The sequence below is a fragment of the Microcaecilia unicolor genome, chromosome 9 (assembly GCF_901765095.1).
Source record: "Microcaecilia unicolor chromosome 9, aMicUni1.1, whole genome shotgun sequence".
NCBI lineage: Eukaryota > Metazoa > Chordata > Amphibia > Gymnophiona > Siphonopidae > Microcaecilia > Microcaecilia unicolor.
Genome location: NC_044039.1, coordinates 47,571,248 through 47,585,154, shown reverse-complemented (window position 1 = coordinate 47,585,154; position 13,907 = coordinate 47,571,248). Strand labels below are relative to the sequence as shown.

General features: G+C 42.6%; 1 protein-coding gene across 1 annotated transcript in view; it reads left to right on the top strand.

Annotated features, from left to right (window-relative positions):
• The window catches only part of IQSEC3 (IQ motif and Sec7 domain 3), a 192,972-nt gene that overhangs the window by 156,858 nt on the left and 22,207 nt on the right, over positions 1-13,907 (top strand). Inside the window, exons 9-10 of the mRNA XM_030214368.1 lie at positions 5,288-5,449; positions 13,159-13,251. Of these exons, the coding sequence (XP_030070228.1) occupies positions 5,288-5,449; positions 13,159-13,251 (255 nt within the window). The remainder of the gene's footprint in view (positions 1-5,287; positions 5,450-13,158; positions 13,252-13,907) is intronic.

Below are 13,907 nucleotides of genomic sequence, written 5' to 3'. Positions count from 1 at the left end.
GAGTAGCAAGCATAAAGTTTTCAGGGGATCTGAAGAGAAAGAGAGCTCTGTGAAGGAAGAAAGATGCAGAAATGAATCAAAGATGAGATATTTCTTTGCTTCCTTCTCTTGTCTAATCATTCTCTCTTCCTGGCTTGCTTTCTATAGCAAATGTTAGATAGACAAAATTAATCAAAGTAACTTTAAGCAAGCTTATTTCAGTAAATATCATAAAAGAATCTGCATCTTCTCTGCCATAAAGATGCTGAAAACAAATATGTGTTAATTGAAGTTATATAGACAAAATATTAAAAGCTGTGCTACTACATTTAGTGACATTACTTGGCATTCATTTTCCTGCATTCTGTGGCAGGTAGTGTGACAAAGCTGGAACTGACCGGTATACTATGTTGGCAATAAAGTCATAAAACAGAAGCTTATAGTGTTATCTTGTCTGACTGCATGAGAATGTAGTACAGTGTAGAAGTGGTACTGCAGTCGAATTTCAGTGCCAGAGGTATAAGGCTGCTTTTCTGTGATATGGCAGGGGTAATGCAGTCATGTTCCAGTTTTGGAAGTCTCTAGCTGGTATTCTGTAAAACAGTGATAACACAAATATGCATTACTGCTGCCTGTGCTGTGAGTGAACAATGTAATCACTTGTTCACAGAAACAACTATTATGTGTTTAAGGAGAAATTAGGTCTTACCTGATAATTTTCTTTCCATTAGTTCTTCCCACTGTTCCAAAACCTGTGGGATAATTGTGTCCATCAATCAGCAGGTAAAGATAGAGAACTGAAAACTGAGCTGAGACATAGGTCTCTTAGCATCCAGTCCAGTTACTCAGTATTTACATAGACAAGCAGTAAGGAGAAACTCAGAATAAACACAACAACTTTAAACAACTCGCTAACCTAACACTAATCAGATGAGCAAATGTGTGGACTTCTCTCATCTCTGGACAACTTGTTGAGAGCAAGAGATATGCAGGAAGTACCATGCAAAGTGACAGTCATTATTTGACCCATTACTTTGCACTGACTAAACATCTCAGAAACCTTGGACAGGCCACTGGAATAGTGGGAAGGACTAATAAAAATAAAATTGGTAAGACCTAATTTCTCCTTCCATTATGTAGCTTCTCACTATGTTCAAAACAACCCATAGAGTTGGCGCAGCCATCCTGAGGACCACAGCCCCAAAACTGGCTTCCATATGCGCTACCACATCCACCCTGTAGTGCTTAGCAAAGGTATGCCTAATCGACCATATTGCTGTCTTGCAAATATCCGCTGGAGACAGTAAGGTAGTCTCCACACAGGATATCACTGTATGCCTTGTAGAATGAGCACTGAGGCCTGAGGATCCTACTTCCCCACAAGCAAGTAAGTTGACATGATAGTCTCTTTCAGCCATCTAGCAACTGTGGGCTTGGAAGCCATAAGGCCAAGCTTCTATTTACCAAAAAGAATAAACCTTCTGTCTGATTTGCAAAACTCATATGTGACTTCCAGATATCTAATGAAGACTACGCGCATCTAGAAGCTTCAAGAAAGAATACTGAGTCTCTTCTTCCTTGGAAGCTCCACAGATGGGTTGAGATAAAATACTGATACCACTTTTGGAATAAAGGAAGGAACTTTGTATAGGGAGATCCACGCTTCCAAAAAGTGAAGAGAGGGATCCTGATAAGAGAGAACCTGAAGCTATGAAACCCCATATGCTGACACAACAGCCACCAAGAACACTGTCTTTAATGTAAGATCTTTCAAGGAGGCCTTCCGGAGTGGCTCCAAAGGAGGCTTCTGAAGAGCCAAAAGGACTAAATTAAGGTTCCACTCTGGACACAGCGTATGAAAGTGAGGCTACAAGCGTCCTGCTCCCCATAAGAATTGATTGATATTCAGGTGAGCCACAAAAAATGTTTTCTGTAGTTGGCTCCCAAAACCACGCCAAAGCCACAACCTGTACTTTTAGAGAACCCAATGCCAATCCTTTCTGAAGACCTGCCTGGAGAAATGTTCGGATGTGCATGATCTGAGTACAGAAAGTTGTGCTCAGAATACCAGCTCTCGAACGTCCTCCACACCCTTGCATATGCCATGGATGTAGAAGATCCATTGGTAGCAATGACCAAATCAGAATAACCTTTTTGTCTCTCTGGAGTCTTTTCAATGGCCAAGCCATAAGACCAAAGGTACATGGATCCTCCATGACCCTGGTGCAGTGGGATACTTTTCAACACGCTGCCTATCATAGACCAAGTAGGGAAGACATACAGTAGATGTGTCACTGGCCAGGGCTGCTGTAGGGCATCAATCCCCATCGAGCCCAGTTCTTTCGAACAGCTGGAGATCTTGGGCATTTTGGCATTCCTTTTCATTGCCATTAAGTCCAGAAGTGGAGAACACCATCGGTCCACTATCAGCTGAAAACTGTGGCTGGATAGTTCCCATTCTTTCGTGCCCATGGAGTGCCTGCTTAGAAAGTCCGCCTCCACATTCAAGGACCCAATGATGTGAGCTGACAACAAGCAGAGAATATTTTTCTCCACCCAACTTATGAGGTAGGCCTCCTCCACAACCATTGGATAGCTGCGGTTCCTGCCTCCTTGTTTGTTGATATAAGCCACCACCGTCCCATTTTCGGACAAAATTCAGACCGGAGTCCCTGCCAGAAAGGAAGCAAATTGTCACATAAGGCATTCTGCACTGCCCTGAGTGCCAAGCAATTTATTAACCACTGAGACTCCTATTCTATCTATATGGAACATGTAATGAGCTCCCCAACCTGACTTGTTGGTGTCTGTTGTCACCACTTTCCATTGTGTTATCGAAAAGGGAGCTCCAACAGACAAATTCCTGGGGGACAACCACCACTGCATACTCTGTCTAGCAACCAGCATCCAAGGAAGATGAAGGTTGCACTTCTGTGACACTGGAGACCAGCAGCTGAGAATGTCCTGTAATGGCTGCATATGAGCCCTTGCCCATGGCACCACTTCCATCACTGCCGTCATTGACTTCAGAACCTGAATGTAGTCCCAGACCTTGGGCTTGCCTTGACTGAGAAAAATATCCATAACACACTGGTCTGACGTGATTTTGGCCCGCTCCTCCTGAAACTCCTAAAGGCATCCTCCCACTGGAGGAAGAGTGGACCAGGCTTGAATCACTGTGGACCTCTTGAGGCATTGGGCACTCTAGCTGACTGACAGGAGGACTTTCTGTCTGCAGGAAAGAAAGATTGGCGTGCAACAGAGCATAACCAATTATCGTACTGGACAATATACAATCTTTATTCCTTTCGACCCTCATGGTGCCTGATTCACACCTACCTCATTCAACCACTATATAACCTTGTATTTGTTATCAACCGACTTGGCAAACGCCTTTACGGTACTATGTAAGCCACATTGAGCCTGCAAATAGGTGGGAAAATGTGGGGTACAAATGTAACAAATAAATAAAAATATTGCTGATGACCAGACCAGTACAATCAAAATAGATAGTTCTCTGAAGACTGATGACCAGTTTAACTAGACATGACTTATGGCCAATATTGCAACCAGAGTTACCAATGTGACATCTTTATGGTATGTGCGACTAAAGGTTGACTCACAACTATTTGGAGGGCTGCAAGTTCTACTTGGTGCAGGGGAGGGATCTTGACTCACCACTTGGGACATGTTATGTTGCACTGGTGACAGTCAGGTTGAATGACAACTCCCATGGAGACAGTTAAGCAGTGTTTCCACTGTGGGTTAAGCAGTATTCCCACTGTGAGTCCCACTGGCTGTTGTTGGGGCATTGCAGTGCATACAAGCTGGGAATCTGGTGGGACATGGCGGAAACAGTTGGCAGCAGGACGTAACCTGTAACATGTCATAAATAGCATCCACAAAGTAGGCCACCCCACTTACAGCTGGGCGTTATGGTGCCCATCTTGTGTTGCCGACTGCTGATGCCACTGTAGGCATGTGCTTGCCACAAATGAGCTGTGCACTGTCGTTTGAGGGGTCCAAGAGGCCACTTCAAAGGCTTGTTTCTACAAGCCTTTTAGCCTCTTATCCTGTAGGTCTTTTAGGACAATGCTCCCTTTCATCTGCAAGGTGTTCTTCTTAGTTACTGCTATAACTAGGGAGCCCATCTTGTGAAGGTGCAATTTATCTTTCTCCTCTGGAACTAACAGGTAGAGGCAAGCCATGGCTCTTCCCACTCTCAGTCTCATGTTCATTTAGACCCATTGTGCTGTAATCGGGTCTTGAATGTCTGGATGTAGAAGGACCTCTAAGCCCCCTTAAGATTGGTGAAGATGGAACTCCCGATGCTGAAGCAGAAGGCTGCTCAATGGAAAGCACCACTGGTGCCTTAGAAATAAGAGTACTGAGCTCCTTCTTATGAAACAACCTCAGTATTTTTGGATCATTCTTCTCAGAAGGGAGCTTCCCCTTCACTAACGGCTCCTTCAATAGTGACTCCTCTGAATAGACCAAGCCCACATCAGATAAGGAGGGAGAAGCAAAGATAGCCTCATCTGATGACTCCAGGAGGTCTAAACGAGATCTCTTAGGAACCTGAGGGGCAGCAGGGTGAGAAACTGAAGCATGTTGCACCAACTCTGACTGTCCCTGCTTCAATAAATAAGCCTGGTGTAAGAGCAATCTGGAGAAAACAAAGATCCTGATGCAGCAGAATGCTCTGTCGGGCCCTGAGGTTGTAAAATAGCGGCTATGTTCCACATGTGATCAGCTAGAGGCTGCTCCTCACTGCCAGTTGGCCCCAACAAAATGGCACTCATTCCTGTGCTCTCCTACATCAAACTACATATTGGTCCTGCTGGAGAGCCCAAACACCCCAGGATATTCGGATGCTGCGCCGAATCTGAAAATGTGCCGCCGCCAACCATTTCCTCTGTGTCCCTCCAGATTTCCAGCTTCCCAACACTGGCCGGTGGGTCCCACAGTGGGAATACTGCTTAACTGCCTTCATGGGAGTTGCCATTCACCTAGACTGTCACCAGTGCATCACAATGTGTTCCAAGTGGTGAGTCAGGATCCTTCCCTTGCACCAAGTAGAACTTGCAGCCCTCCAAGTGGTTCTAAGTCAAACTTTAGTCAAACTTATCACTGCCAGCTGCTCCCTCCAAGCTCACAGTCTCCACAACTCTTACCTCTATCTCCACCTACTGGTTGTTGGACACAGCTATCCCACAGGTTCTGGAATAGTGGAAAGCTACATAATGGAAGTTTATGATTATTTGCCTTTGTCAGTCTATTGATATGTGTGTGTGACTGTGGTCCACAGATTATCCTCATGGCATCACGTTAGTAATCCCAGTTTCGGGATCAGAGAAGAAACAGGTCCTGCATTTCTGTGCATTGGGTTCTGAGGAGCTGCAGAAGTTTGTGGAGGACCTGAAGGAATCCATATCTGAAGTAATGGAGATGGAGCAGATTCGCATTGAATGTAAGACCCAGATGTCCGCTTTTGAACTGTCAATCATAAACTACTTCTTGCTACACTACACTCATTTGGGTTCCAGGGCTCTGTCCTCTCCTGGTTCTCCTCTCATCTCTCCCATCGTACCTTCAGAGTACACTCCCATGGATCTTCCTCCACCCCCATCCCGTTCGCTGTTGGGGTTCCTCAGGGATCAGTCCTTGGACCCCTTCTTTTTTCTATCTACACCTCTTCCCTGGGCTCGCTAATCTCATCTCATGGTTTCCAATATCATCTTTATGCTGACGACACCCAGCTTTATCTCTCCACACCAAACATCACTGCGGAAACCCAGGCCAAAGAATCGGCCTGCTTATCCAACATTGCTGCCTGGATGTCCAACCGCCACCTGAAACTGAACATGGCCAAGACCGAGCTCATTGTCTTTCCACCCAAATCCACTTCTCCTCTCCTTCCACTCTCTATCTCAGTCGATAACACCCTCATCCTCTCCGTCTCATCTGCCCGCAACCTCGGAGTCATCTTTGACTCCTCCCTCTCCTTCTCTGCCCATATCCAGCAGACAGCCAAGACCTGTCGCTTCTTTCTCTTTAACATCAGCAAAATTTGCTCTTTCCTCGCTGAACACACCACCCGAACTCTCATCCACTCTCTCATTACCTCTCGCCTTGACTACTGCAACCTACTCCTCACTGGCCTCCCACTTAACCATCTATCCCCCCTTCAATCCATTCAGAACTCTGCTGCGCGTCTCATCTTCCGCCAAGACCGTTATGCTCATATCACCCCACTCCTCAAATCACTTCACTGGCTTCTAATCAGGTACCGTATACAATTGAAGCTTCTCCTACTAACCTACAAATGCACTCAATCTGCTGCCCCTCAGTACCTCTGCACCCTCATCTCCCCTTACGCTCCTACCCGTAACCTCCAATCACAGGACAAATCCCTCCTCTCAGTACCCTTCTCCACCACCGCCAACTCCAGGCTCCGCCCTTTCTGCCTCGCCTCACCCTATGCCTGGAATAAACTCCCTGAGCCCATACGCCAAGCCCCCTCCCTATCCATCTTCAAATCATTGCTCAAAGCCCACCTCTTCAATGCCGCTTTCGGCACCTAACCATTGTACCTCTACCTAAGAAATCTAGACTGCGCCAATTTTTGATTGACTGTACTCTTTGTCCTTTCGGCACCTAACCATTGTACCTCTACCCAAGAAATCTAGACTGCCCCAACTTTTTGATTGACTGTACTCTTTGTCCTTTAGATTGTAAGCTCCTTTGAGCAGGGACTGTCCTTCTTTGTTATTTGTACAGCACTGCGTAACCCTGGTAGTGCTCTAGAAATGTTAAATAGTAGTAGTAGTAATGAAGGGCTGGCTGGTGCATGCTATAATAATATGTTTTGGTGCATGCATGTTTCTGAATGGGCATATATACATTACAAGTACTCATGCATGGGTAATTCCAAGTGTAAGAATGTGCTAATTTTTCCGGGATTATTCTGTGAATCCACATTTCTTTCTACCCATCATGTGTGTGCATGCAAGTATTATGTTATGGGTACCTGCTTCCATTGAGAGTTTGTGTTCTCCTGTATATAATTTTGCATGTCTGAAATATATCTTTTTCTGAGAAATGTGTTATACATTTATACATTTTATCTTATGCATTTCCTTGTGTCTTTATGTATCTGTAATATTTAAGTGCATGTTTCCCATGAATCTATATTGTAAGAATGTGCACATATTTAAAATTGCATAGATGTGAACCTGATTGGTGAAGGTATCTATATATGTGTGCTTGCTACCTTGAGGTATCTGTTTTTGATCATGAGGGGTTAGATATTAAAGTGCGATAGCTCAACTTTCACTGATATTTTGACCATTCCTTTGAATACATTTTTCCACTAGGTACTACATTTGTTATATCATTCATTTATCACACCTAAATCCAGTACAATAAATAAGTTCCAAGTACTTTTACGCATTTTGTATTAAAATTATGTAGTGACTATTTTAGGTGTTTGGGAAGCATTGCTTGTTTGTTTCTTTTTTGCCTTGTTAGTGTGTTTTTTCATTTCATATTCACTATTTTTCTTTTGATTTGGATTTTACTGTTTTACAAGTGTACACTAAGGACTCAATTCTGTAAATGGTGCCCAAATTTGGGTGCCAAAAAAAAGCACACTAAGCTCTATTCTATGAATGGTGCTCAAAGTTGGGTGTTATTTAGAGAATAACATTTAGCGCCAGGATCTGCATCCAGTTTTGTGCATGAGGATTTACACCAACTGAACCCTGGTGTAAATCCCTGCACCTATTAGGTGCAGATCCCCCAAAGTCTATAACACTGAATACAAATCCTAGAAATGCCCTTGACCCACCCATGCCCCTCCCTTAGCCATTCCCTCTTATTGGATCCATGTGAAAAAATGTACGTGCACATCATTATAGAATAGAGACTGTAAAGATATGTATATAAATTCCAATTATTGCCAATTAACATCAATAACTGATTGTTAGTGCTGAATTATGTTCTAATTGGCTCACTACGCAATTAATTTGCGTGCTCAATTTGGGTGCACTCCCAAATTTGTGTGCACAAGTTTGAGCACTATATATAGAAGGGACCTTTTACTAAGCCGCAGCAAAACGTGGCCTGCGGTAGTGTGGGTGCGTGCTTGTGGCGCGCGCCTGGCCAGTTTTTACTGTATCTGGGAAAAAGGCTTTTTTTCAATGGACTGGTAAAAGGGCCTATGGTAAAACTGAAAACAGCGTGCACTGATTTACGTCCTGAGCCCTTAACACCTCCTATTGATCTAGTGGTTAATGCTCACCGTGCTACACATGTGGTGACCAGTAGGCATGTGCCAACTGCCGTTTAACACCAGAAATGCCGCTTGTGGTAGGAAATTTAAAAATAATTTGTCCCGGCAGTATGGGCACATGCCAAATCCAAAATTACTACCAGAGGGGTGCGCTAACCTGGTGATAGTTTCATTTTGGCATGTGCTGCATGTGCGTAGAGGCTACCATGCCTTTGTAAAAGGGTCCCAGAATTAGGAGGCAAAACCTTTTAGTGTTTTTTATTGCCATTATACTCTAAAAGCTAGTTCTTGCCAATTAATCTTGCAAGCGAAATATTGAAAAATCCTCCCTGGATTTTCTTGTACATCTCCAATACCCTTTGAGTCTCCCTTTGAAACTTGGGTCAAACATAAGAACATAAGAATAGCCATACCGGGTCAGAACAATGGTCCATCTAACCCAGTATTCTGCTTCCAATAGTGGCCAGTTCAGGTCACAAGCACCTGATAGAATCCTAAATAGTAGCAAAATTCATGCTAGTGATCCTAGAGACAAGCAGTGGCTTTCTCCACATCTGTCTCAATAGTAGTCTATAAACTTTTTCTTCAGGAATGTGTCCAAACTATTTTTTAATCCCAGATACACTAACTATTGATACCACACCCTCTGACAACAAGTTCCAGAACTTAACTATTTGTTATGTGAAAAAATATTTCCTCCCATTTGTTTTAAAAGTAGTACCTTGTAACTTCCTTAAGAATTCCCCAGTCTTTGTACCTTTTGAAAGAGCAAAAAATGGATTTATGTTTACCCATTCTACACCACTCCAAATTTTGTAGACCTTTATCATAGCCTCCCTCAGCCATCTCTTTTCCAAGCTGAAGAGTCGTAATCTCTTAAACCTTTCCTCATATGAGAGGAGTTCCATCCCCTTACTCCATCCCCTTACTCATTGTGGTCACCCTTATTTGAATCAGAAATTAAATTAGAAATAATTCCGCTATATCAAGAATTGCACACAATATTCAAGATGTGGTTGCACCATGGAGTGATACAAATGAATTATAATATTTCTATCCCTTTCCTAATAAATCCTAGCATCCTGTTTGCTTTTTTGGCTGCTGCCACACACTTGGCAGAAGATTTAAGTTTATTGTCCACAATGACACCTAGATCTTTTTCTTGGGTGCCGACTCCAAGGGTAGAACCTAGCATCAAATAACTATGATTTGGATTATTCTTCAGCGTGGAAAAGAGACAGTTGAAGGGGAGATATGATTAAGGTCTATAAAATCCTGAGTGGTGTATAGCGAGTAGAAGTGAATCGATTTTTTACTCTTTCAAAAAGTACAAAGACTAGTGGACAGTCAATGAAGTTACATGGAAATACTTTTAAAACAAATAGGAGGAAATATTTTTTCACTCAATGAAGAGTTAAGATCTGGAACTTGTTGTCGGAAGATGTGGTAACAGCGGTTAGCATATCCAGGTTTAAAAAAGATTTGGACAAGTTCCTGGAGGAAAGGTCCCTAGTCTGCTATTGAGATAGACATGGGGAAGCCACTGCTTACCCTGGGATTGGTAGCATGGATTGTTGCTACTATGTGGGTTTCTGCCAGGTATTTGTGACCTGGATTGGCCACTGTTGGAAGCAGGATACTGGGCCAGATGGACCATTGATCTGACCCAGTATGGTTATTCTTATGTTCTTATGAGTGTGATACATTATTAAAAAGACTTCATAATCACAATTTTTCCTCAGTAGGTGATGAGGTACGAGGTCTTGCACAGAGTTGATTTGATCTGATGACTTAGAAGCTGTGACATTATTTAAAGCAGTGCTTCTCAATCCTTTCCTGGTGGCACATCTAGCCAGTCAGGTTTTTAGGGTATTAGAAAACAGAATTTAGTAAGAAACTTCAAGAAGTGCATGATATGAGAATTCAGCAACCTAAAAGTAAAATAATGGGAGATCTACAACATGTAGAAAAACATTTATTCATCAGACACACACAAGAAACAAAACAACGACAACAAACAAAAAACCCAGCATGTAGTGCCCAGAATCAAAGAAGTAGCTGGAAGCTAATAAAATTCTGTTCCTATTTAGATAGGTGAAGGATTCAATATACCCTTTGCCCTAGTTCTGTCTTACTATTTCTAACCGCATTCCAAACAGTCTTACACATTATCTCCCTTATTTTGTATGATTGCTTTTTCTATAATACTCCAGAGAAAACGTACAGTTATCCTATGCTAATTCTAATTAAGGCTGTAAACAAACTTTAATGTTCACACAGGTCTAAGCAATTTCAAAATGTAAGTTGAAGTTGTGTCTCATGGAGTGTGATGCATTATTCACAATCATAATATTTCCTCAGTAGGAGGAATACCCTAATGGTTAGAGCAGCAAGCTGACAACCAGGGGAGCCACGTTCAAATCCCTCTATGGTTTCTTGTGACCTTAGGCAAATCACCTAACCCTCCATGGCCATAGCTACAACTTTGTGCTTGCATTGGACTAATGAGCTTGGAAACATCAACAATTGGGTGCTAACAGCCATTTATTGATGCTAATTGGCAGTCTTAAATATTTGAATGCACATCTCGCTGTGCGCTATTCTATAAAGCATGGCACCTAACTTCAGTCACATGTATCTGAAAAGGGGGCATGGCCAACGGTATGTCGGGGGTGTTCAAAATGTTGCGTGCATATTTACAAAATTTGCCTGAAGCATGCCTAAGTTGGTGTCAGGATTGCAGGAGGTCAAAATTATTGCTGGACATACTTATATTAATATGAAATCAGTTTGACAATATTAAACCACCTTCTGACCTCTGATAAACTCTCCCCCCTCTCCTGCAGGAACCATTGAGGATGAAATGGGCCAAATGGTGCTCAGAGAGGCCTGATAGCCCTTTGGTTTCTCAATTACTCTTGGTTAACATACCTTTTGTTCCATCTGGGAGCAGGGCTTCAGAGCAACCAAAGCTAGACAGTGTGGCTCCAGGACAACCTGTCAAAGTTGTCACCTTTCCTGACTTCAGAAAGTATCTGGAGTTCTGTAAAGGAAATAACTGGGAAAGAGAAGTTTTTGATCTCTCTCTGCTCCTGTTCCCTCTCAGTTCTTATAAAGCAGAGCTCACTAGGGCTCTCCCACTCTCTCTGTCTTTCTCTGTGCAGCAGAGCACAGAGCTCAGCTTGGGGTCTACTGCCCCCCCTTTCTCTGTCCCCGGGCACTTCTCTGTGTCCAGGGCACTAGGTCTCCCTCTTTCTTTCTCCCTGCAGCAGAGGGCACGGGACTCTGCTGGGCTGTCTTTGTTTCTTCTTCTTTCTCTGCACACCTCCATCTTTAGCCACCAGAGCACCTGGCTCTGCTCCCCCCCTTCTCAGACAGCCCTAGTCCAAGGTTTCTTTCTTCCTATGAACAAACACCCTATCCTTTCTTTCTCCCTCCCTCTAAATACACACCCCAAGACAGCTTGTACCCTTTTTCCTGTACTAAGTGCTGTGAGCCAATACATATATGCAAATAGAATATACTTTATATATCCAAATCCGTGTGGATTGCGTATTCTTTGGGAACCCACTGCCTCTGTGAAGTGGACCCCGGGACCAACCCTAGACAACGATAGCTGACAGTTGGTTGCTGGCGTTTTCACTTGTCTTTAGCAGGCATAAGTATGGCATCCAAAAGTTAGGTGCGGGATTCGTGCCGAATGTTCAAGTTTTTTTGCACCAAATTTTCAGTGACATTTATTGAATTCCTTCCAAACTGCTTAAGGAGTCTTGTACAGAGTTTTTTTGTGACCTGATGGCTTTAAGTCTGTGACAATAGTGACATCTTTAAGAACAGTGCTTCTCAGTCCTTTCCTAGACAGTCAGGGCTCCTTTTACAAAGCCATGGTTCTGATTCTCACTCAGCAAATGCGATGAAGCCCATAGTAATTGAATGGGCTTTGTCGCATTTACCGCATCGGAAATCTGTACTGCGGCTTTGTAAAAGGAGCCCTCAGGGTTTTAGGATCACCACAATGATTATGCATGAGATGGATTTCCATACAATGGGCCTCCAATATATGTGCATTTATCTTATGTATATTCATTGTGATGATCCTGAAAACAGGATTGTTTGGATGTTTCTCAAGGATAGGGTTGTGGAAAAACTGCTTAAAAGACCTACTGAAATGATGTGTCTGTTGACCTGCTTAAACAAACTACAAAGACTTCAGGGCATTTCCAGCACCAATGCACCTACTGGAAGTTTTCACTACAGAAAAGCCTTTGCTAAAATCCAGCAGCAACACATTTCTTTCCGGAGGTCTATATGTGCAAATAGTATGAAAGCAGACTGTAGCACCTGCTGAAATGTAAAATGACATAGTACAGAAAGATGAGAGATTGTACAAAAAGATAGAGATGCCCAGCCATCAGTTCAGGGTCTACGTAGATCAGGACAATTTCAGTGCTGTGTTACACATGAAGCCTGCTATTGTGTGAGTGCAGCATGAGAGAACGGATGTGTGTGACTGAGAAAGAGACTTTGAGAAATCCACAGCTTATCCCTGGGAGTAAGCAGCATGTAATCTAGTTAGTTTTAGGGATTCTGTCAGGTACTTGTGACCTGGATTGGACACTGTTGGAAGCAGGATACTGGACTAAATGGAACTTTGGTCTGACCAGATATGACAGTTCTTATGTTTTTACATCTGTAATGTTGCTTGTAACCTGCTATCTTTTCTTTCTACCTATTTGCCTTTTCCCCCTCATTTATCTATCATTCTCCCTTCCTTTTTCTTGTCTTTGTTTTGCTATTTCCTTATCTTTTTGTGTTTCGCATTTGTTTCTCTGTTCCCATTTGATTTATTTTGTATTATTTCTCAATGTCCTTCTCACGCCATACAGGGGAGCTGGAGAGACAACAGGGTACAAAGACTCTATCGATGAAGACAAATGGATCCCAGTTAGAATCACAGTCCAAGCAAGGATCTCCAATAGGTTAGTGGACACCTTTATTTTCATTTTAATAACAAAGAACTATTCATAATTGTGACAGATGTTTCCAAAGTATTAAAACGGCTTTTTCTGTTTTTTATCTATAGCTTAGAGAGTTATCAAGTTTCCAAGTTTATTTGTCTTACTATCCCACTCTATGGAATGACTTCAGGACTGCTTACAATCTAAAAATAGGAGGAAAGACAGAAATTCAAGTAGAGGGAAGAAACATGGTAGATAAAGGATAAAGGGTAGAACTACAAAATTAAATAGGATGGAGGAGGAGAACAAAAGGAGGGCTACAGATATTTCTAGGGCTCTTCTCAGAAGCTCATAGGACTATGCTAAAGGGCACTAATGATACACAACTCTGAATAGGTGAGTTTTGAGATCTTAAATTTATCAAGAGATGTCTGCAGATGGAGGGGTACAGGGAGGGAATTCCAGAGCTGAGGACCCTGTACACAAAAAATGGTATTTCTGTATTGAACACCAATAAAAGAAATCAAACTGAAAAGGAGAAATATATATATAATGTGTTTGTGCACAGGGTAATTTTTATCAAGCAGCATATGCAACTGGATGTCTCTCAAAAGTGTTTGCAAAAAGTCTTAGAGGCAAAATGGTTTTAAAAATACTCAAATACTTATGAAGGATAA